The 24,043-nt window shown below is 42.4% G+C and overlaps 1 protein-coding gene across 5 annotated transcripts in view; it reads right to left on the bottom strand.

The window, feature by feature from the left end:
* tns3 (tensin 3) overlaps positions 1 to 24,043 on the bottom strand; it is a 408,973-nt gene that overhangs the window by 167,585 nt on the left and 217,345 nt on the right. For all 5 annotated transcript variants that reach the window (XM_080209166.1, XM_080209150.1, XM_080209158.1 and 2 more), the window contains one exon: positions 14,223 to 14,264. In XM_080209166.1, coding sequence (XP_080065292.1) covers positions 14,223 to 14,264 — 42 coding nt within the window. The remainder of the gene's footprint in view (positions 1 to 14,222; positions 14,265 to 24,043) is intronic.

Below are 24,043 nucleotides of genomic sequence, written 5' to 3'. Positions count from 1 at the left end.
AACTTCAACAGAAGTCACGCATCATCAAATTCTTCAGAAAATTCAGCAGCTATCGTCCCATATTGCTAATCTATCAATGTCCATTCCAAACTCTTCCGTCCTTTCTCTTTACTGTTTGAAATCAGCTCATAATTTCAAATACGAACATGCAAATTAGGAGTAAGCCATTCAGGTCTACTTTGCCATTCAATAAGATAATGGCTGATTTGATTGCAACCTCAACTCCACGTTCCTGCCTAACCTCGAAAGCTTTTCACTCTCATGCTCATCAATCAATCAATCTCTGCCTTAATGTTCAAATACTGCTTCCACCGCCTTTTGAGGCAGAGAGTTCGAAAGACTCACAAAACTGAAAAATTTCTTCTCATCTTCCTTTAATGGGTGACCCCTTATTTTCAAACAGTGGCCCCTTGATTTAGATTCTCCCACAAGAGAAAACATCCTTCCACATCCATTCTGTCAAGACCCCTTTTGTGTTTCAATCAAGTCACCTCTTAATCTTCAAAACTCCAGCAGATACAGACCTTGTCTGTCCAACTTTTTTCATAAGATGTCCTGCCCATTCAAAGTACTAATCAAGTAAACATTTTCTAAACTATTTCCAATGTATTTACATTCTTAAATACTGTACACAGTACTCTAAATGTGGTCTCACTAATGCCCCTGTATTACTGAAGCATAACCTCCCTACTTTTGTATTCAATTTCCCCTCCAATAAATTATAACATTCTATTAGCTTTCCTAATAACTTGCTGTACCTGCAACCATTTGTGATTCATGCAGTAGGACACCCAGATCCTCCTGCCTCTCAGAACTCTGCAAAATTTCACCTTTTAAAATAATATGCTTATTTTTATTCTTCCTGCCAAAGTGAACAATTTCACATTTTCCCCCACATTTTACTCCATTTGAAAGATCACACAAACTACAGCAGGAGTAGGCCACTCGGCCCCTTGAGTCTGCTCCACAATAAGATCGTGGCTGATCTGATTTTAACTTCAACCCCACATTCTCACCTACTGTTATCTTTTCACCCCATTGATAGACATGGGAATTAAGGGTTATGGAGAGAAAGCGGGAAAGTGGAACTGATCCACTTCAGATCAGCCATGATCTTATTGAATGGCAAGGCAGGCTTGAAGGGCTAGATGGCCTACTCCTGCTCCTATTTCTTATGTTCTTATGTTCTTAATCAATAAGCTATCTCTGCCTTAAAAATATTCAAAGACTCATCCTCTATTGCCTTTTGAGAAGCGCCTTCCAGAGACTCTCGCTCCTCAGAGAAGATTTTCTTCTCCATTTCTGTCTTAAATAAGGGATCTTTCATAACTTAAGAGGTCGTTGCCCACTTACTTATTCAAGTATAATACTTCGGTGCCTCTTTATGTCCTCCTTATAATTTATTTTGTCACCTATCTTTGTTCCATCAGTACAGTTAACAATAATTCTAATCATTCTTTCATCCAAGTCATTTATATAAATTGTAAAATGTTGAGGCCTCAGTGCTAAGATCTCCAAATATTGAAATCATTAATCTTGTGTTTAAATCCAAATTGTTCACACAAATAGAAAAGAAGTTCTTGCACAGCTCCCTGGGGAATAACATGTTTACTATTCCTCTCTGTCATCAACCAGATCAACATTTAAAAAAGATCTAGGTAAGTACATGGATAGGAAAGGATTAGAGGGGAATGGTCCAAACTCGTGCAATTGGGACTAGCTGGGAAGGCACCATGGTCAGCACGGAAGAGCCTGTTTCCATGATGCATTGGTCTATGACCTGACGATATTGCATTCATACAGTATTTTTAAAGTGTAAAATAAATGTTCCAAGATACTTCACAGATACCTGAATGGATAACTGATGCTGAATCAGGAAGGGAGGGATCACAATGTGGAAAAGTGAGAGGCATTTTGGAAGGAAGAATGGAGGCATAGACTATTTCCTAAATGGGAAAATGCTTGGGAAATCAGAAACGCAAAGGGACTTGGGAGTCCTTGTTAAAGATCCTATTAAAGTTAAAGTCGGTAGTTACGAAGGCAAATGCAATGTTAGCATTCATGCCAAGAGGGCTAGAACACAAGAGCAGGCATATACTTCTGAAGCTGTGTAAAGCTCTGGTCGGACCCCATTTGGAGTATTATGAGCAGTTTTGGGCCCTGTATCTAAGGAAGCATGTGCTGGCCTTGGAAAGGGTCCACAGGTGGTTCACAAGAATGATCTCTGGAATGAAGAGTTTGTTGTATGAGGAATGGTTGAGGAAACATAAGAAACATAAGAAATAGGAGCAGGAGTAGGCCATCTAGCCCTTCGAGCCTGCCCCGCCATTCAATAAGATCATGGCTGATCTGTCGTGGCTCAGTTCCACTTTCCCGCCCTCTCCCCATAACCCTTAATCCCCTCTCTTATCAAGAACCTATCAACCCGCTTCTTGAAAATATTTAGCGAGGCAGCCTCCACCACTTCAACGGGCAGAGAATCCCAGAGATTCACCACCCTTTGAGTGAAGAAGTTCCTCCTCAACTCCGTTCTAAACAGCCTCCCCTTTATCTTGAGGCTGTGCCCCCTAGTCCTACTGTCTTTTTTGAGCGGGAAGAGTCTCTCCACCTCTATCCTATCCATCCCATTCATCATCTTATACATCTCAATGAGATCTCCCCTCATTCTTCTAAACTGTAACGAGTACAAGCCTAGTTTATTCAGCCTCTCCTCATAGCTCAACCCCCTCAACCCCGGTATCAGCCTAGTAAACCTCCTCTGCACTCCCTCCAAGGCCAAAATATCCTTGCGCAGGTGCGGCGCCCAAAACTGCACACAGTACTCCAGCTGCGGCCTCACCAATGCCCTATACAGCTGCAGCAAGACCTCCCTACTTTTCTATTCAATCCCCCTCGCTATGAAGGCCAGCATCCCATTCGCCTTCCTGACCACCTGCTGCACCTGCAAGCTGGGTTTTTGCGACTCATGCACAAGGACCCCGAGGTCCCTCTGCACCGTCGCCTGCTGCAGTTTTTCGCCACGTAAGTAATAGTCCTTCCTACCATTATTCCTACCAAAGTGGACCACCTCACACTTGCCAACATTAAATTCCATTTGCCATTTCCTGGCCCATTCACCCAGCCTATCTAGATCCTTCTGCAGACTCTCCACACCCTCCGCACAATTTGCCTTTCCCCCAATCTTGGTGTCATCAGCAAATTTCGACACCCTACACTCGGTTCCCTCCTCCAGATCATCTATATAAATGGTAAATAGCTGAGGCCCCAGCACCGACCCCTGGGGCACCCCACTAGTCACCAACCGCCAATCCGAATAGCACCCATTGACCCCCACTCTCTGCCTCCTATTTGACAACCAATCCTCTATCCACGCTAACACCCTACCCCCAACTCCATGTCCCTCGACCTTCTGCAATAACCTCTTGTGAGGTACTTTGTCAAACGCCTTCTGAAAATCCAGAAAGACCACATCCACCGGCTCTCCTCTATCCACTGCCCTAGACACATCCTCATAGAACTTCAGTAAATTTGTCAGACATGACTTCCCTTTAATGAAACCGTGCTGCGTCTGCCCTATCAAGCAATTCCCCTCAAGATGCCTCGCAATTTCCTCCTTAATGACAGATTCTAACATTTTACCTACCACAGACGTTAAACTAACCGGCCTATAATTCCCCGCCTTTTGCCTGGCACCCTTCTTAAACAACATCGTAACATTAGCCGCTTTCCAATCTTCCGGCACTTCCCCGGAATCCAGCGACGCCTGGAAAATAACCACCAAGGCATCCACTATCACCTCCGCCATTTCTTTCAGAACATTCTGGGTCTGTAATCATTGGAGTTCAAAAGGATGAGTGGGGAAATCTTATTGAAACTTACAAGATTCTGCAAGGCCTGCATAGAGTGGACGTGGAGAGGATGGTTGGTAGGAAAATCTAGAAACAGAGGGCTCAACCTCAGGCTAAAGGGATGATACTTTAAAACAGAGATGAGAAGGAATTTCTTCAGCCAGAGGATGAAGAATCTGTGGAACTCTTTGCCACAGAAGGCTGTGGAGGCAAGGTCATTGAATGTCTTTAAGACAAAGATAGATAGGTTCTTGATTAATAAGGGGATCCAGGATTATGGGGAAAAGGCAAGAGAATGGGGATGAGAAAAATATCAGCCATGATTGAATTGCAGAGCAGACTTGATTGGCTGAGTGGCCTAATTCGGCTCCAATGTTTTACAGTCTTATGGATTAGGAAGATTTGGTCGAGGTGGTGAGTTTTGAATAAGTTTCTGAATGCAGGGATAAGTGGAAGAGATTTATGGAGGGCAATTCAGAACATACAGCCCAAGTGACTGAATGTAGTGAGTGCAACAATCGAATGAAGAATTAGCTGGACTTAGGGGGTATGCACTGCTAATGGCATTGCAGAGACAGAGTTTAACAAGCTAGGGACAGAAAATATGTCCCCTGGCAAATTCCTCTGTTATTGTGGCTCCATTCTTTAATGCCCTGTGTCTTAATTGTTGTAACAAATCCATAATGCAGCATGTAATTAAATGCCTTCTCAAGATATAGGTATCTAAATTCCAAGTTGCTGCACCCCTTAGGCATGAAAAGGGGTGTAACAATGAAGAATTTAACAGCGAGATAGCTCATGGTCAATTTGGCAACTGACCAAATCACGACTAAATTGGTTTTATAGGCAGCAGCCACACGGCATTCATTTAAACATTGAAACATGGATTAAATGTGAATAAAGATTTGTCTCCTTCATGGAAGTGCTTGCTTTACTGGGCAGTAAAATGCAGGAAGCCACTGCATTTTTAAAATAGGAAATATTCTGCAGAATTGCCGCTTGGTAAGACATTCACCTGCATTAAGGAAGTCTATAATAAGTTATTAGGCTACTGGAGAACATTTTGTTGATTTTGATTATACATATGAACATACATACGAACAAATGAATTAGGAATAGGATTAGGCTACTCAGGCCCTCAAGCCTGCTTTGTTATTCGATAAGAGCATGGCTGATCTTACTGTAGCCTCAACTCCACATCTCCATCTACCCCAAGTAACCTTTGACTCCATTAATCGTCAAACATCTACCTACCTCTGACATAAAAATAATTAATGACTCTGCCTCTGCCATTCTCTGGGGAACAGGATTCTATGGACCGTCAAAAGAAAAAAAATTCTCCTAATCTCTGTTTTAAATGGGACAATCCTCAGAACCCTTATTTTTAAATAATGTCGCTTAGTTCTAGACTCTCCCACAAAGGGAAATATTCTTTCAGTACCCACCCTGTCAAGCTATCTCAGGGTGTCAAGGGGCAATGCAACACTGTTGGCACATCCAGGCATGGCCTGCAGGTGGGCCTGAGTGGAGAGGGCAGATGGACCTGAGTGGAGAGGGTCCTAAGTGGGGGTCACCCTCATGCCTGTGTCATGTTGGGAGGGGGGCGGGGTAAGAATGCCTTAGGGTTGGTGGTGTTCTCCTGGTCAGCAGGGAGGGATCAGCATTTCTGTTCTTTTGGAGAAGATGGAGAGAGGAAAGGCAGCCAATCTGCAACCATGGAGATCAGGATGCCTCTTAAAAATGGCACCCTGATCTCAGAACAGCTGGGCTGGCTGGCATAAAACAAGGAATGAATAAATTTGCATCCATTAGGTGGGTGAATCCCAGCTAACAGACACTCACAGCAAAATCCTCCCGTTTTCATGCCAGCAGAAGCATTTGGCCTGAAAATGGGTGAATTGCCGACTCTTTCTTTCACCACACAGACTTTCTGCATTTTCCCAGCATTTTCTGTTATTATCTTAGATCTCCAGCATCCACAGTATTTTGCTTTAATTCCACTCTTTGGTTGATGTTTAATGATTGCACTGAAATACTATAAACCTGAAATCACGTTCTGCTGGGTGACGCAGTGAAATATTAGTCTTTTGTCACAGCACAAAACGGTTTCTCTTCACAAACCTGATACACCATCAGGATTGACTTTGATATCTGCAATGCCTAATTTTCTTGCTTGTTTCGCGATGAAGATTCAGATAGATCCATGATAAACAAAGCAACCATTCTAATAATGTCCAGTGAATTATTTTGCAACCTAATTTTCCAACTGTGGGCACGTGCTAGGCTTTCCTAAGTTTGCAGATTGTATACAAGAGTTGGGATGTCTTGTTGAAGTTGTATAAGACATTGGTAAGGCCACACTTGGAATACTGTGTACAGTTATAGTCACCATATAATAGAAAGGATATTATTAAACTAGTACAGAAGAGTACAGAAGGGCTTTACGAGGATGCTACTGGGACTTGACGGTTTGAGTTATAAGAAGAGGTTGGGACTTTATTTCCCTGGAGCATAGGAGACTTGGGGATGATCATAAGAAGTCTGTGACATAATGAGGTGCATGGATAAGATAAATAGTTAATATTTTTTCCCCAAAATAGGACAGTCTAAAACTAGAGGGCATAGGTTTAAGGCGAGAGGGGAGAGATACAAAAGGGTCCAGAGGGGCAATTTTTTCACTCAGCAAGTGATGACTATCTGGAACAAACTGCCAGAGCTGGTAACAGCGGCGGGTACAATTTTGTCTTTTAAAAAGCATTTAGACAGTTACGAGCAAGATGGGTATAGAGGGATATGGGCTAAATGAAGGCAATTGGAACTAGCTTAGTGGTAAAAACTGGGCAATATGGACAAATTGGGTCTAAGGGCCTGTTTTCATGCTGTATACTTCTATGCACATTTATGCTTAGGCACCTGTCAGAGCTGTGAAGGAAGCTTCCTCCAGTCTCTAACATTCTTCTTTGATATCTTGCATTCTCTCACTACTGCAGTTATTTGTCTGCTTTGCAATCTCAATAATCTGAAGTTTGAACTGGACTGTGTATCTGTCACTTCTTCTTGATAGCATGCTGCCATGTCACAGGGTGGGACTGGTGAGAATACAACGCACATCAATCTCAGCAGCTACCTTCAATAGTATGCTATTCTATAATTCTATCATTCAGTAGCTTTGCACCCAGACAAATTTGACTTCAATGGTGAACGGGCAATAAGTTCAGGAAATTTGGATTTTTTGGTCAAATGTTGGGAATCAACCTAAACATGAGTTTGACAATTACTCAAGCAAATATGTGAAGCTCAGTTTCTACTAAAGTTACCTCATTTTTCTATTCTAAATTAATGATTCTACTTTGGACCTTGTTATAGTATTTTGGAAATTTGGGAGAGGCAATGGCCTGGTGGTATTATTGTTAGACTATTAATCCAGAAACTCAGCTGATACTCTGGGGATCCAGGTTCGAATCCTGCTACGGCAGTTGGTGGAATTTGAATTCAATAAAAAAGTCTGGAATTAAGAATCTACTGATGACCATGAAACCGTTGTTAACTGTCAGAAAAACCCAGCTGGTTCACTAATGTCCTTTAGGGAAGGGAATTGGCTGTCCTCACCTGGTCTGGCCTACATGTGATTCCAGAGCCACAGCAATGTAGTTGGCTCTCAATTGCCATCCAAGGGCAACTATGGACGGGTAATAAATGCTAATGTGGAGATGCCGGCGTTGGACTGGGGTAAACACAATAAGAAGTCTCACAACACCAGGTTAAAGTCCAACAAGTTTATTTGGTATTCAGTGGCGTTTGCTACTAAATAAACCTGTTGGACCTGGTGTTATGAGACTAACAAATGCTGGCCAGCCTGCAATGCTCATGTCCCATGAATGAATAAATTAAAATAAATGAATAAAAAAAATTAAGTTCAAACTTTCCCTCATTCTTTTGTTTTTAACTATCCTTTTCCTTAACTTCTGTCCAACCTAAGTAACAAGTTATGGGGGCCTGGATAGGTGTTATCAGTTTGCTTTGCTGTTTTGCTATTATTATATTATCAAGTGACAATGCATTTTGATTCAACTTTCAATAGTATTCTTTGTTTGCCAAACTTGAAAGGTTGCCGAGTATGTTTGTGGTATTTTAAATTGGGATGGGCAAAAGGCACATCCAAATTAAAAGATGAGCCTGAATTAATGTAACACATTTTGTTTTCAAATTTTGTTGTAAAATGTTTTGAAATGTTAACCAAAACGAAATTTAACACAAGAATATACCATTCAGCGCTCCTTGATGAAGTGGTTTGGGATGAGGGAAGGGGCTGAGGAAATAGTCAGATGGGACTCTCACAGACAGCTCAGTTAGTAACTGAAGATCAGTGAGAACACGGTCAGAGATGAACTGTGACGTTAAACAGTTGACTGGCACACATTGCCTAAGCACATTCACAAAGAATGATTGTATTAATACAAAGTAAATTGCTCATACCAATAAGATGAGAGAAAAGTTGATTTCTATCATACCATGAGGGATGTAGAATCCAACACTTACAGCATATGTTTGTGTGATGTGATTTGCTAGCTGTAGTGAAACCAGTACAGTCTCCCCAGTTTGGGGTGGTACAGTGGCTAGAATTGCTGCCTCACGGTGTCAGGGACCTGGGTTTGATTCCCAGCTTGGTTTAATTTGATTTATTAGTGTCACATGTATTAACATACAGTGAAAAGTATTGTTTCTTACGTGCTATACAGACAAAACATACTGTTCACAGAGAAGGAATCGAGAGAGTGCAGAATGTAATGTTACAATCATAGCTAGGGTTACTGTCTGTTTGGCATTTGCACATCCTCCCCGTGTCTGTGTGGGTTTCCTCCGGGTGCTCCCCTTTCCTCCCTCACTCTAAAGATGTGCAGGTTAGATGAACTGACGGGTAAATTCCCCCTTAATGCCACAAGATGAGTAGGCTAAATGGATTAGTGGGGTAACTACAGGAATTATAAGAAAGGGCCTGTGTGGGATCATGTGTCATAGAGATGGTGCCAACCCGATGGGCCAAATGGCCTCTTTCTGCACTGTCGGGATTCTACGAACACAACTCAATACAAACTAATTATTACACAAATCTACCAAAGCAGACTCAGTAAGGGGGCAAACAATACGTCCTATAAATTAATCTGGCGTTAAAAGTTACATCAAAATAAAATTAACAGCACCTGATTGACAATATCAAAATAGAGCAATTTTCAGAAACTCCCTCAGTGTGTTCATTGTTTTAATTTGAAAGGAGCACTGGGTAATGTCAGGCTGAGCAGGCTGGCAAAAAAAGGGTTTGCAGCAGCAGCAAGAGCCTGGAGGTTTTTTAAAATCAATTTCCTCCAGTTAAGGTTCTGGAGACTTCTTTTTGGTCAGGGAAAACAAAGTGAGGAAAACTCAAAACAACATTCCTGTTTGCAAGCAGGAGTAAAGCAATGACAGGCAACTACAAGCTGCCAACAGCTGCTCGAGGAGCCCAAAATATTCAATGCGTCTAACATGATTTAAGCAGTGGCTTTGTAATTGATACCCATGGCTTGTCCAATATAGGCAAACATCTGACAAGCGAGGATGGTCTAAGAGGTGGGAAACTGAATTTCATAAACTTGGAATTCATAGTTTGATCAGGAATAAAAAGACAATAAAATGGAAAACAGTCAAGGTTCTGCAATTCCTCCACACCCCATCAACCCACAGGGGAACCCAAGCCTCAAGGAGGATGACAGAATGGAAGTCCCTAAAAAGGACCATTTGGAGGAGAGCGACCTACACCTCCATCCAGCCTAATATCCAACCGAAGAAAGACACTAAAAATGCTGAACCAAAGCACATCAGCTCACACTCAAAACCCACAGCCAACAGGATACTACACCCAGGGGAACCAACTCCTAAGAATTAGAGTCATCCAGAACCCCCAAAAGTGGACAACTCAGGGTAGGATGGTCCACTCCCCCGCCCAGCGTACTCTCCATCTAATCTGGATAAGCAGTTACTATTGCCCTATCCTACTTGACTGAGTGAAACTCAGATCAATACACACTAGAACGAGGGCCAACAGGCCAAAGAAACTCCATCACTCTTACTCATTGGATAAAGCAAACTATCCCTATCTCTAGACATCCCAGAGGTACCATTTAGATCCAGCCAACAACAAGATTCTACCCATTTCCCCTCATCAGAGGGGCCGTAAAAACAGGGTGATATGCCCATCATACATTCCTTAAACAAAGTAATCAAGTAACCACTGTCACTATCTGCACAGCTCAATAAATATAGAAAACCAACCCAAGAAAACCAAACCCAAGAATGGCTAAATATCCAAGGATTAGCTGAACACGAGTGGGCATGCACCAGTATATATTTCTCCCTTACTCCAATGACCATACAGACATCAATGACTGAAGAAAAAGAATCCAGTCTTTTCCGGGATACAAGATCTGTCAGTACCTTCATAGGAGACAAGCAAGGATTCCTTAATCCCAAAATAACAAAAGTACAAAAGAAATACATGACACCAGTAGTTATAATCAGGTTTTCTTCACCCACAGTGAGGATGTCTAAGGCCGTACAAACGACCAATCTGCCATCCTGCTATGGCCTACTCATCATATTTATAAAGAAAGTGAAAGGCACCAAAAATGTAATCTCTCTGTCTAAATGCAAGGATGACAGCATACAAAAAAAAACACGTAAATACTGCAAAATCCTCATGTTATTACATGGTCCCCAATAGAAAGAAGGAGGCTTAAATAATTCCAAAACAAGGAAAATCTCCGTATTGAAACCACTGAACGCTAAGAATTAGAATTTGACACAGGGTCAGAAGTAGGGTGGGCAGAGCCCTTACCAATCCTGCTCCCCCAGTACAACACATCATAAGCAAGGCTGAATGCAAATGGCAATGCACATTAAACTGAACCCTCCCTCATTCCACCATTGGATCACGCCAGTGGCCGAATGTCATCAAAGAGAAAAATGGACAATTCTTATTTCTGCACTGTAACGGGATAACAAGTGACAAGTCCCTTTGTGCTCATATATCAAACACCCTGTCAGGATGAAAAATGAAATCACAAAAGCAGGAGTATAGTCAAGAGGGAACCAGTTCAGGATTAATCCAAAGCCATGACAGAATTGTCAAGCAACAACCAGAATCCATCAGATTTTCACCAAAGCCCTTGCATCTCCGCTATGTCGTCATCCCAAAAGTCTGGTAAAGAGAAACCAAAGCCCTGGCAGGTGGTGAAAACCAAGTGTGTCTGGCCACCTCTCGCTCTTCACGGTGAACACAGAGGACAAGACAACATAAGATCTGTGATCAGAGTCTTTGTGTGGGTATGCCGGCGTTGGACTGGAATAAACACAGTAAAAAGTCTGACAACACCAGGTTTTAGTCCAACCTATTTATTTGATAATATACTCACAAGCTTTCGGGGTTAGCCCCTTCGTCAGGTGAATGGAGAGTTCTGGCCTCAGACAGAGCATATAAAGCACAGACAGTTTAGAGATTACTGATTAGAATGCGAATCCTTACACCTAACCTGCTGTTCAAGACCTGAAGTGGCTGATAATGTGAGTGGAAGGAGCACTGATCACAGGTTAAAGAGATGTGTATTGTCTCCAGACAGTACAGTAAGTGAGGTTTTGCAAACCCAGGCAAGTCACGGGGGTTACAGATAGTGCGACATGAACCCAAAATCCCTGTTGAGACCATCCTCATGTGTGCGGAACTTGGCTATCAGTCTCTGTTCAGCGACTCTGCGCTGTCGTGTGTCGTGAAGGCCGCCTTGGAGAACGCTTACCCAAAGGTCAGAGGCTGAATGCCCGTGACCACTGAAGTGTTCACCAACAGGAAGGGGACAGTCTTGCCTGGTGACTGTCGAGCGATGTTCATTCATCCGTTGTCGTAGCGTCTGCATGGTCTCCCCAATGTACCATGCTTCAGGACATCCTTTCTTGCAACGTATCAGGTAGACAATGTTGGCCGAGTTGCAAGAGTATTTACCACGTACCTGGTGGATGGTATTCTCACGTGTGATGATGGTATCCATGTCGATGATCCGGCATGTCTTGCAGAGGTTGCTGTGGCAGGGTTGTGTGGTATTGTGGTCACTGTTCTCCTGAAGGCTGGGTAGTTTGCTGCGAACAATGGTCTGTTTGAGGTTGTGTGGTTGTCTGAAGGCAAGAAGGTGTTATCAGAGTCTTTAACAGACCCAACCCTTGGACACCAGACACATCGATTCAAAATACCCAGCCCTCAAATCGAGATTGTGAACGCACGGCTGCCAGTTCTCAAATTTGATCAGGGACTCATGTCCAGCTCCCCTCAAGAGACCAGGAGCATGGGACACTCCTTCTTGAGCCCCATTTCCCTGGCTCAACTGGAATGTTCAATATACCATGCAACAGGATTTCTAAGAAACGAAAGTGAGCCCCCACCATGGAAACTGCCCCCTCGACTGACAGGATTCTCTTCTCTGCTTTATCCATTCTTTTTAGATATCTCGTATTTCATCAATGTGAGCACCAATAATCTATGCTGGGAAGACAAGACTATCGTCTACAGCTTCTCTCACAACAGCGCCCATCATTTTTATGCCTAAGACATCCCTGAAGTGTCAGTCCGGTTACCAACGAAACTGCCACTGCGAACTGGGCCCCACCCTGACCGTCTCCAAACACCTCAATCAAACGAGGATTATCTTGACTTAACTTGGCTCCCCATTACCAAATTTTAGCCAGGATCTTCCAGGAACACAGCACAGATTATATACATCAGCATCAAATAATTACAGGTCATGCATCAGGAGTTAAAAAAAGGATTGAAAGATGAGTAGCGCAAGAGCTCACAAAAATACATCACGTGAACCCAAATTCAATGATTTTAATACACAGACTTCGGTTTATAATTAACTTGCACAACAGTACAAAATTGACCGATTTTGGTGACTTCTTCTGTTCGCCAAAGACCGTCTGCCACAGAAGGGAGCCGTTTTGTATTTTACAAAACTAGTAGTAGAATCAGGTACACCTACATTGGTTGAGCAGGGAAATGTCTACAGGGGTATGCCCTTCACCATACCTCAACAATTCGCCCCAAACAGAAAAGCAACCTCTGTTACGCAAAGTGTTAATTCCAATTCCTGTTCTAAGCGTCACCACTGACTGGGAGTGATGCTGCCAATTGAATGTCAGATTGAATGTAGTTTCCAACTATGAAACCTTGCCCAAAAGGTTGTCCAAGACCACGCAGGACTCCAAGTGCTGGCAGAACATTAAATATCAGTCCAGCCGCCCAAACTGAATTCAGGCTGAAATGCTAAAATTACAGTCACCCAGACTTCTTACCTTCACTCCACTCCACTTGCTCCTCCCCTACCATGCCCCCTACCCCCCCCACTGGCCGCCGCCACCCCACCCCACAAAAATAAACAAGTTAAAATGAACAATGATTAAGCACCCTCAACTTTCTTTGAACAGTGAGAGAGAACAACAGTAGCAACTTCCTTGAACTAAGATACTTAGACACATTATGTAGGAAAGCCAAACCACAAGCACAGCTGAATTAGTGCAGATGTTTCAGTTCATTTTGTTCACATCTGTATCAACAGATTGTGAATTGAATCGCTGACATGGGTTAAGCACAGATCCCTTCCCCAGCCAAGGTCTCTCCCCCAGCCACCCTTTCTCCCCAGTCCACAACATTCAGATACTATTTTGGTACATAACACAATCTTTAAAAAAACAAAGTCCATCAATTACTACGGTTGTTTTCTGACCTTGGTAACTTGGTATTTTCTTAAGTGTCGGATATGGAGATTTATGAGCACCTGCCAATCTACAAAAATTCCCCTCAGTAATTAGCCTTAACTGATGTTAGGGTGTGCTTTTTATACAGAACTTCATACAGAATTACTGAGCAGTAGCTTTAAAGAAACAGACCATTTTAAACACTAAGGAATGTTTGCTTAAAAGAGTGTCGTGCAATGTCCCAGGGCATTACGATGTTTTTCCACGTTATTTTACAGAAATGAATAGGTTTAGTAATAGAGCTACTAGTGAAGAAAAATAGCATTACAAATAGGTCAACCTAAAGTATAAGAAAACATGGATTCATATTCTATTAATTTTCATCTAAATTTCTAATTCATGAATGCTTGCTCTCAACAAAATATCAACTTTACAAAATAATGCCAGAACTTAAAGTTTTTAGCCATGAGGATAGTGCCAGCCACTCCGGGAAAATTATTTTTAATAAATTAACAATGGCTGCTCCTGCTGGAAAGACAAATATAACTTGATATTATGAGTCACATCAATCTCTAATTAATGATGAAATAAAACATTACCTACCGGATTGGTTACATGGCATACAAATGCATCCGAGTTATCAGGCTGTAAGGAAAGTGAAAGGAGTTTATTGTTGCAACATATTTATATTACAAAATCCAATTTCACAATGTAACTGTGTATTTGTCAAAACAGGAGTCACTTTTTTTGTACTGACGCACTATTGAAAACAGTTCTCCAGAGACTGTAATTGTTCTCATTTCATACTTCAGTCAGCACTCACATTAGGACCTTCCTACAGGCTTACACCAGTCATGTGTCACAGATAATGAATAATCCTCACCACCATGTAGTTTTAACCCTACATGATCAGAACAAATACAGTTTTGGAATCTTTGTCACCTCACCTCCACACATATCCCGAGGCTCCAAAGGAAAGTACAAATGGAAGCAAACAGTCTCGCTGATGCACTTACATCTGTGACCTGAGACAGGCTCAGAGGTTGCCCCCAACTGTTATGACAAGACTGCAGATTAACTGAACTCATGAGAAAACTAACCTGAAGCATGTACAAACCTGGATCCTCCACTATCTGGACAGCAACCCTCCTGTTGAATTCTTTCCTTCCACATTTCTCTGACAGTGGATAAATAAGCAAAAATCCAAAACCAGCATCAGTAGCTGCCTCTGAGGCAAATCAGATTTTGCATACATTATATGTGTAGTAAAATTTTAAAAGATTTATAAGACAAATTCTTAATCCTACAGGCAGTCAGTGTAAAAATTAGATAGGAATTGATGATATTTGCTACAAACATGGTTTTCAAACCATACCTTCTGTGTTTTAATTGAAAATTATGGAGCCTTCATTCCCACGTGATATCCAATCACATTCTCAACAGGTGTCAACAACCAAAAACAAGGCAGGGAGCTGGGCATTGCATTCTTGTGTTACCAAAGCCAAACACAAATTCCTACACTTTAAAGGAATAGTGTATAATATAAAAGAATGTCTGAGGTTAAAGAATTTCCATCATTTTTAATTAAAGCACAAAAGACATGGTTTCTAAAACCACATTTGAATCAATTCCATTAATTCTCACCTAATTTTATACTGACTGTCTGCAGGATTATAAATTGGTCTTTTCGTTTGAAAAAAAATGGCACATACGTTGCAATGTGATTTGCCTATGAGATATCGAAAATGTAACTGGTTTTGAACTCTGATGAAGGTTTGTCCAGACTCAAAACATTAGCTCCATTCTCTCGCTACAGATGTTATTTACTGAGATTTACTGACTTACTGAGATTTTCCAGCATTTTCTCTTCTTTTTTTCTCTAATTCTCTTTATTCCTTCTGCTTAAACATTGTCCAGATCATTGTACAATGAAACAGAGCAAGAAAGTTGAAATAAACCCTGTTGGTTGACATTAACTAAATTAATTACTGAGTGAACAGTCATAATATTAACTGCTTCTCTGTCCACAGATGCTGCTAGACCGGCTGAGTTTTTCAGCTTTTTCAATTTTTATTCCTATTTGTTAATGCTGCACTTCTCCATAGAAACAAACAGAAGAAAATGTATACTCCGCAGGGGCAAGGACATCCAAATCCTGTTCCTTCAGGTAACGGCTTGTAACTGAGTACTGAAGTTCCAGATGAGAAAACATGGCTTATTTGTGTTTTTGTTTACTATTACTTTAATCTGCTACAATTACTGACCAGTTCTTAGATTATACACCACCAAGGAAAATAAACTTGCTCAGATACAGTGATAGTTTTAACAGGTTGCTCAATGCCATAACTTCAAAATACAAAGAAAACAATCAAAATCTAGAGCTTTTGTGACCTCCAAAATTCTGAGCCTGTAAACTCACTGAAAATTTACAAAATGATGGTGAGCAGTACCACAGACTATAGCTGTGGCCCATTTCTGTGTACTCAAAACCTGTCTCCTATACACTTATCAATAGTCTGGATTCACCAGCAATGCCTACCCTCAATTGGTTACATTTTCTCCCACGTTACCTTAGTTTAGCTGTGTTTTCCTATCTCGCTGTCCCAGCCCCATTTCCAAAACACCTGCCCCATCTCTGGGTACATTTTTCTCCACCAAAGCTGCCCTATACTGTGTGCACTACTTTGTATTCCCACTCCTACTGAGCCAGAAACAGGCATGTTTTGGTCTTCTGCTCCTCTGGATATTCTGCCCTCTTCTCCAACTCCAATTTCATATTTCCTCTGCTTCTCTCAACCCTTTCCATTCTCTCTCCCACCATTTCTATCCCTCTCCGGCTCCACTGGGCTTGTGCTTTGTACAGAGTCAAAAGTTGTAAGAGTTGAAAATGGCTTCATTTTTACATTCAAGTACTGAAAGGTGAAAATAACATTTTGTGGAATAAAAGTGTTAGAAATTACAAATTACATGACAGTAAGCAACCTGATGTGGGGGTGATATCTGCAAGGGGCTTTTCGAGGGGATTGTAAAACACAAGGCTTCATCATCAGTCTTTCTCTTTCTCCCTTATCCTGTTCCATTCAAACACTGCCTGCAGTTCACCACAGTGTGGTGAGTTTGGGGTTTAAACTGAAGTGACAAGCAATTCATCTTCAAAACACTCAAGGACAAGGTCTTCATAAAGCCTTACACCGCAGTGCTCCTTTCAACTCAAAGTTCCTCCAGGTTCCACAGAGATCTTTGCCTTAAAGGAAAGCTAAACATTTAATTAGGCCACTGAAGTATTCTAAGTGGACCCAGACCAAACCTGCTCATTCTCACCTGATATCTTTCAGGCATTCAGAACATTGGCACCCAGAAATGGCCCACATTGCATCAATTTTACACCAGCCCTAATCAGTATCAATCTTTGATACCCAGTTCCCTGGATGGTGGTCACTCTTCGTAATTCTCTTCTTTCATTCAACATGAGAAAACTCCAAGCACAACATGCTAAAGAGACAAAAATAGTAGCTGTTTGGAACCTACACTGCGCTGAAATTTTATCTGTCAGTGAGAAAATATTCCAAACTCTGAAATCTGAATGCATGAATATTAAACTTACCATCATGGACATGTTGCATTAATAAAAATTCTGTGCACAGCAAACATGAGCTGCTCACAGATTTTACCTCTGTCTGCTTCAAGTGTGTTACAGAAAAAAATTGTTGTATACTTGGTGATCAATTGAGTATAATTCTCAAGGTGAAATTTCCCCACTTACCGGCCTTTGACCCATGCACACGAGTGTGGTCTGGACAAACACCATTGGCGAAGCCAAAATGCAGCCCAACAGTGACCCAGAACACCCGACTGCGCAGACTCATCTACTGACACAGGAACTGCAAGTCAACAAATCCTCCATCTGCACACCGACTAGCACGATCAACCTCATTGGACACAACCATACCCTTAACATTACAAACCACTCTCACGTCATCCAGGTTTGAAAAGAAGTAGACATTCAAAGAAGCGTGGAAAACATGCAGGCCTGCAGGTGAGAGTGAAACAACACGGCCCCAAGGCTCCCCCCTCTCCAGCCTATTCCTTACAAATGTCCAGTCTCTGGAAAACAAGCTGGGCGAACTTACAGCTAGACTCACTTTTCAAAGAGAGCTGACGGACTGCTGTGTTCTCTGTTTCACAGAGACGTGGCTCATTCCTGCTTCACCGGACTGTGCCCTACAACCAGACGGCTCCTCAACCCATCGAATGGACTGTTTAGCAGCCTCAGGCAAGGCTAGGGGAGCTGGGGTCTGCTTCCTAACAACACCTCATGATGCTAGATGTAGCAACACTGGCTACTTTCTGCTCTATTTGATAGTAAACGCACAAGCTTTCGGGGTTAGTCCCTTCGTCAGGTGAATGGAGAGTTCTGGCTCAGTTCAGACTCAGTTCTGGTCTGAGGCCAGAACTCTCCATTCACCTGACGAAGGGACTAACCCCGAAAGCTGTGCGTTTACTATCAAATAAATCAGTTGGATTAAAACCTGGTGTTGTCAGACTTTTTACTGTGTTTACGCCAGTCCAACGCCGGCATACCCACATCATACTTTCTGCTCCCCAGACCTAGAATATCTGACGCTAAAATGCCATCCCTACTACCTCCTGCGAGAGTTCACCTCCGTTATTCTGATGGCAGTTTACAACCTATGTGGATGCGAAGATTGCGCTGGACAAAATATACACCACTACAAAAAGCCTGGAGATAAAACATCCCGAGGCCTTGTTCATCATGGTTGGGGACTTCAATCAGGCTAAGCTCAAGAGCATACAACGAAGTTACCACCAATATGTCTCCTGCTCCACCAGAAGCCCAAACCCTAGTCCACTGCTACACAAATATCAAACATATCTACCGCTCTATCGCCCACTCACACTTTTGTAAATCAGACATAAGGCTGTGCTCCTGCTCCCAACTTACAAGCAAAAACTGAAGCAGGAGAATCCATCAAAGAGAGTCGTGCAATGTTGGTCTGAGGAATCCGATAATCTCCTACAGAGCTGCTTGGAGTCAGTGGACTGGTCAGTATTTAACTCTGTGACCAGCCTGAACGAGTATGCCACAACAGTAAAACCAACTTCATTAGTGTGTAGACGACAGTGTGCCAAAGAAACAAATTTGTGTGCTCCCCAACCAGAAACCATGGATGAACAGGGACCTCCACTGCTTGCTGAAGTCCAGGTCTGAGGCATTCAAGTCAGGCGACACTGACCTATACATGAAAACCAAATACGATTTAAGGAGATCCATCAAAGATGCCACAAGACAATACCGGACTCAGCCAGAGTCCCAGGCTTGTCACACCGACCCCCGCCAACTACGGCAAGATCTGTAAGACATAACTGGCTACAAGATGAAGGCATGTGAAATCACTGGCTCCAACACACCCCTCTCAAATAAGTTCAATGCATTTGTTTTGAGCAAGAGGTCAGTGAGAGCATGTCCTCCACCCTGGAAGCATTTGGGGTCACAACTGCAGATGTCAGAGGGCTTTCTTGAAGGTCAACCACAGAAACCCGGATGGGCTACCCGGACGTGCACTCAGATCCTGCGTGGATCAGCTGGTGGAGGTATTCACAGACATCTTCAAGCTCTCTTTACAATAATCTAAGGTCCCTATCTGCTTCAAGAAGATGACCATCATCCTGGTACCTTAGAAAAACCAAACAGCGTGCCTTAATGACTATCAGCTAGTGGCTCTGACATCCATCATTATGAAGTGTTTCAAAAGGCTAGTCACAGCACGAATCAATTCTAGCCTCCCGGACTACCTGGATCCACTACAGTTTGCCTACTGCTACAACAGGTCACAGCAGATGCTAATTCCCGGGCCATGCTCTCCACCCTGGAACACGTAGATAACAAGAACACCTATGTCAGACTTCTATGTATTGACTACAGCTCAGCCTTCAACACTAATGTTCCCACGAAACTCATCTCCAAACTCCATGGCCTAGGCCTCGGCACCTCCCTCTGCAACTGGGTCCTGAACTTCCTAACCCACAGTCCACAATCAGTAGGGATAGGCAACAACACCTCCTCCACGATCATCCTCAACATCAGTGCCCCACAAAGGCTGTGTTCTCAGCTTCCTATTATATTCCTTATATACCTATGATTGTGCGACCAAATTCCTCTCCAATTCAATTTTCAAGTTTGCTGATGACACCACCATAGTGGGTTGGACCTCAAACAATGACGAGACAGAGTACAGGAATGAGATAGAATCGGGTGAACTGGTGCGGCAAAAATAATCTCTCCCTCAAAACGAAGGAGATTGTCTGCAACTTCAGGAAGCATAGAGGAGAACATGGGAACAAAGTAGAAAGGGTCGAGAGCTTCAAGTTTTTAGATGTCCAAATCACCAACCTGTCCCTGGTCCCCTCATGCCGACACTATAGTTAAGAAAGCTCACCAATGCCTCTACTTTCTCAGAAGACAAAGGGAATTTGGCATGTAAGCTATGACTCTCACCAACTTTTACAGATACACCATATAAAGCATTCTTTTTGGTTGTATCACAGCTTGGTATGGCTCCTGCTCTGCCCAAGACTGCAAGAAGCTACAAAAGGTCATGAATGTAGCCCAATCTATCATGCAAACTAGCTTCCCATCTACTGACTCTGTCCACATTTCCTGCTGCTTTGGCAAAGCAGGCAACATAATTAAGGTCCCCAAACATTCTCTCTTCCACCTTCTTCTGTCAGGAAAAAGACATAAAAGTCTGAGGTCACATACCAACCGACTCAAGAACAGCTTCTTCCCTGCTGCTGTCAGATTATTGAATGGACTTACCTTGCATTAAGTTGATCTTTCTCTACACCCTAGCTATGACCATAGCACTACGTTCTACATTCTCTTATTTCCTTCTCTATGAACGCTATGCTTTGTATAGCATGCGAGAAACAATACTTTTCACTGTATGTTAATACATGTAACAATAATAAACCAAATCAAAACCAAATCTTGTGCAGAAATACAGATAATGTTTCACACATCTTAGTTTTTCAGAAGGCAGCAAAATGACTGTGTGTTTCTACACAACACATGCCTTAAATCAGTTAAACAGGATTCTTGTAAACTGCAGTTAATTTCCATTCCAGAAGGTCTAGTTCCAACAAAATATATTGATGAGAAAAGCAGTTTTTTCACTTGCCTTGCCAATGCCCTCACTGCCTATCACATGATCTTACAGTTCCTTTTTATGCAATTGTGAAACAACCGAGTCTCCAATCTTTTGACAGCTCCGCCAACTGCAGGAATATTGCCCACGCTCTGTGACTGCATGAGCTTTTTGCATCTTTCTTGGAAATGGGTACATTATTATAAGCAACTTGACCTCCTTGTATTTCAACTAAATGGCCATCCTCATCTACAATCAGAAAACAGTTAAGACTTTAATTCCTGTAAAAGGTATAGCCCTTAGAATATTAGCATGCAGAGGGATCTAAGTGTGCAGATCTACAGTTCCCTGAAGGTGGCAACTCAGGTGGGCAAGGTGGTCAACAAGGCTTACGACATGCTGACTTTCATCGGTTGGAGCGTTGAATATAAGAATTGCCACTGTATAAGACTTTGATTAGGCCACATTTGGAGTATTGTATACAATTCTGGTTACCACCGGAAGGATGTTGATGCATTGGAAAGGGTGCAGAAGAGATTTACCAGGATGATGCCTGGTTTGGAGATACGGACTATGAAGGTTGACCAAACATAGATTGTTTTCACTGGAGCATTGGAGGATGAGGAGGGACCTGATAGAGGTTTACAAGATTATGACAGGCTTGGATAGATAAGGATAATCAGAGTCATTTTCCTAGGGTCTCAGGGGCAGAGGTTAAAAGTGAGAGGGAGAAAGATTAAGAGAGATAGAAAGGGCAAGTTTTTTTATACACAGGGTGGTGAATGCCTGGAACACGCTGCTGGAGGAGATGATGAAAGCAGATTCTATAACAACATTTAAGGAATATCTGGATGGATACTTGAATAGGTAGGGAATAGAGGGATATGGACCATGTTCAGGCAAGAAAATATTAGAGTGGCATTCTTTGTCAGCACAGACTTGGTGGGCTGAAGGGCCTATTGCTGTGCTGTACTGTTCTTTGTCAGGTTAAAGGTCGTAAATTTGTACAGAGAATTTGGTGAAGTCTTGAAAATATATATCTACAGAATACAAAAGTACCCATTATTGCACTATCTTCCCCCCTGCCCCCGCCCCCGTATCCTTACCTAACAAAAATCTAGGAGGTCTTAGTCTCCTATGATTCTATGTTTAAAAAGTATGTTGTGATTTCACTCTTAAATGACTGTACTCTTATGTTATTATGGTTCTAACTCTGGATTCCTCCTCCAAAAGAAATTCTCTGCATCTACCCAACCAAATTGTTTTGAGTACCTTGATTCAATTATCACTAAATGTATCCAACTCCAAGAAATATAACAGCACCGTACAACCTCCAAGACCAATATATCTTTCCAGAGGACTGGTGCCGAAAACTGAAAACAGGAATCCACGTCAAGTCTGTTCAAAGCTTGATACAAGTGGGAGATCAATTCTTCACTTGTGCGTTCCAACCCTATCCACTTGCCTTTTTGATCACTTGTGCATGAGTTTTTAAGTGATTTGTGTACATGGACACCAAAAAACGTTTTACTGCTCCATAGGGCCTTGTCTGCCACAAGGATGTATTGTACAACTATACAACCAGAGAACGATACCACACAGAAGGAAGCCATCTGATCCATTATGCCTTTGGCTCTCTGAAAGAGCTATCCAATTAATCACACTCCCTCATCTTTCCCCATAGCGCCGCAATGTTTCCCACTTCAAGTAATTATCCAACTATCTTTTGAATCTGTTTAATTTCCTCCCATCATATGTTCAGAAAATACAATCTAGATCACAACTCACGGTGTTAAAAATATTTTCTCATAACATCTCTGGTTGTTTCTGTCAATCACCTTAAATCCATGTCACATGATGAGCAACCTGTTTACAACTGGAACAATTTCTCCTTATGTTTTCTATCAAAACAGTTTGCACATTTTGAACACTATCAACTCTGCCCTTAACCTTCTCTGCTCCAAGGAGAACAACACCAACTTTTCAGATCGATCCAGGTCACCAAACTCCCTCATCTCTGGCTTGGTAAACTGCTTTGTGCTCTCCTTCCAAAGTTTCGACATCCTTCCCAAAGTGTGATATCCAGAATTGGCTATACAATTCTCGCTTTAGCGCTAGTGTTTTTTTTTAAGTTTAGCATAATGATCTTTATATTCTATGCCTCCAACAATGAAGCTGAGGATCTTGTGTATGTTCTTTTCAATCATTCCCACTTGTCCAACTAAGTTTCTTGTCTTCATTTATTGATTTAGATTCGTCTTTCACTGTAGATGGCACCACACTTGCCCACTGGTGTCTCCAAAGCATTAGTCAGGGCCTCTGGATTACTAGCCTAGCAACATTGCTACCAAGCCATCATTCCCCCAATCTCATCCCATTAAAGACTCAGTTACTACCAACTGAACATGGCTTACACATTTTCATTCATTTTGTTTTAGGAGGAATACTGTTTAATGCTTGACGTTGATGTTAGATCACCAATTTCTACTCATTCCATTTGCGATGACTGCATCAACACATCCTGTGCAGCAGCACGATACCCCCTGAAAGCAGTCCCTGCATTTCCATGTTCAACCATGCAAGTGATATGATTTCCCTCCTTGAGTTGGGCACTGCAAGTTGGGAGATTTGCCAACATCGTGAACACACCTGTCCAGCAGTGCCATTCCATGATAATTTGATAGTGGGGACAGGCTGGAGTCAGGTTAGGGGGATTGCCTGGGGAGTTTCAACTTCTTTTGGGTAACTATCCAATATCTGGGACCCTCCAAAACTCTGATTCAAAGTGAAAGGCTTTCTGACTTACTCAGCAGAATAACTACCCAGTAAGTGTTACAAACATTAAAAGCTCATTCCAACTACTAGGTAACTATACCATTGAACCCCCAACCCCTGACTAGCCCCCGACTCCCCATCTAACACACCCCTATTTGTCCCCAAAACCCAACTTGCCCTGGCTAGCCCCCTCACCAATCAGCACTCCCTCCCTGATAAAATCTCCTCTCCCAACCAGATCCTCTTCCCCAAGCAACTCTCTAACTATGTGCCCAAGGACTAGCCTCCTCCCCTGACTAGCTCCCACCAGGCCCTGTTTACTCTTCCTAACTGACCTCCACACACTGTCTAACCACCTCCTCACCCACCCTACCCCCTCACCCCTTCCCTTTTCTCCGTAACTTGTCAAAATGGCTGGAACATTTAAATATGTGGAAAAAGGCAGTTGGTGCTGAACAAAAGAGGCCTGCCTTTGTTTCCCCT

The sequence above is a fragment of the Carcharhinus amblyrhynchos genome, chromosome 2, assembly GCF_965287045.1.
Source record: "Carcharhinus amblyrhynchos chromosome 2, sCarAmb.v2.hapA, whole genome shotgun sequence".
Taxonomy (NCBI): domain Eukaryota; kingdom Metazoa; phylum Chordata; class Chondrichthyes; order Carcharhiniformes; family Carcharhinidae; genus Carcharhinus; species Carcharhinus amblyrhynchos.
This window is presented reverse-complemented; position numbering and strand designations above follow the sequence as displayed.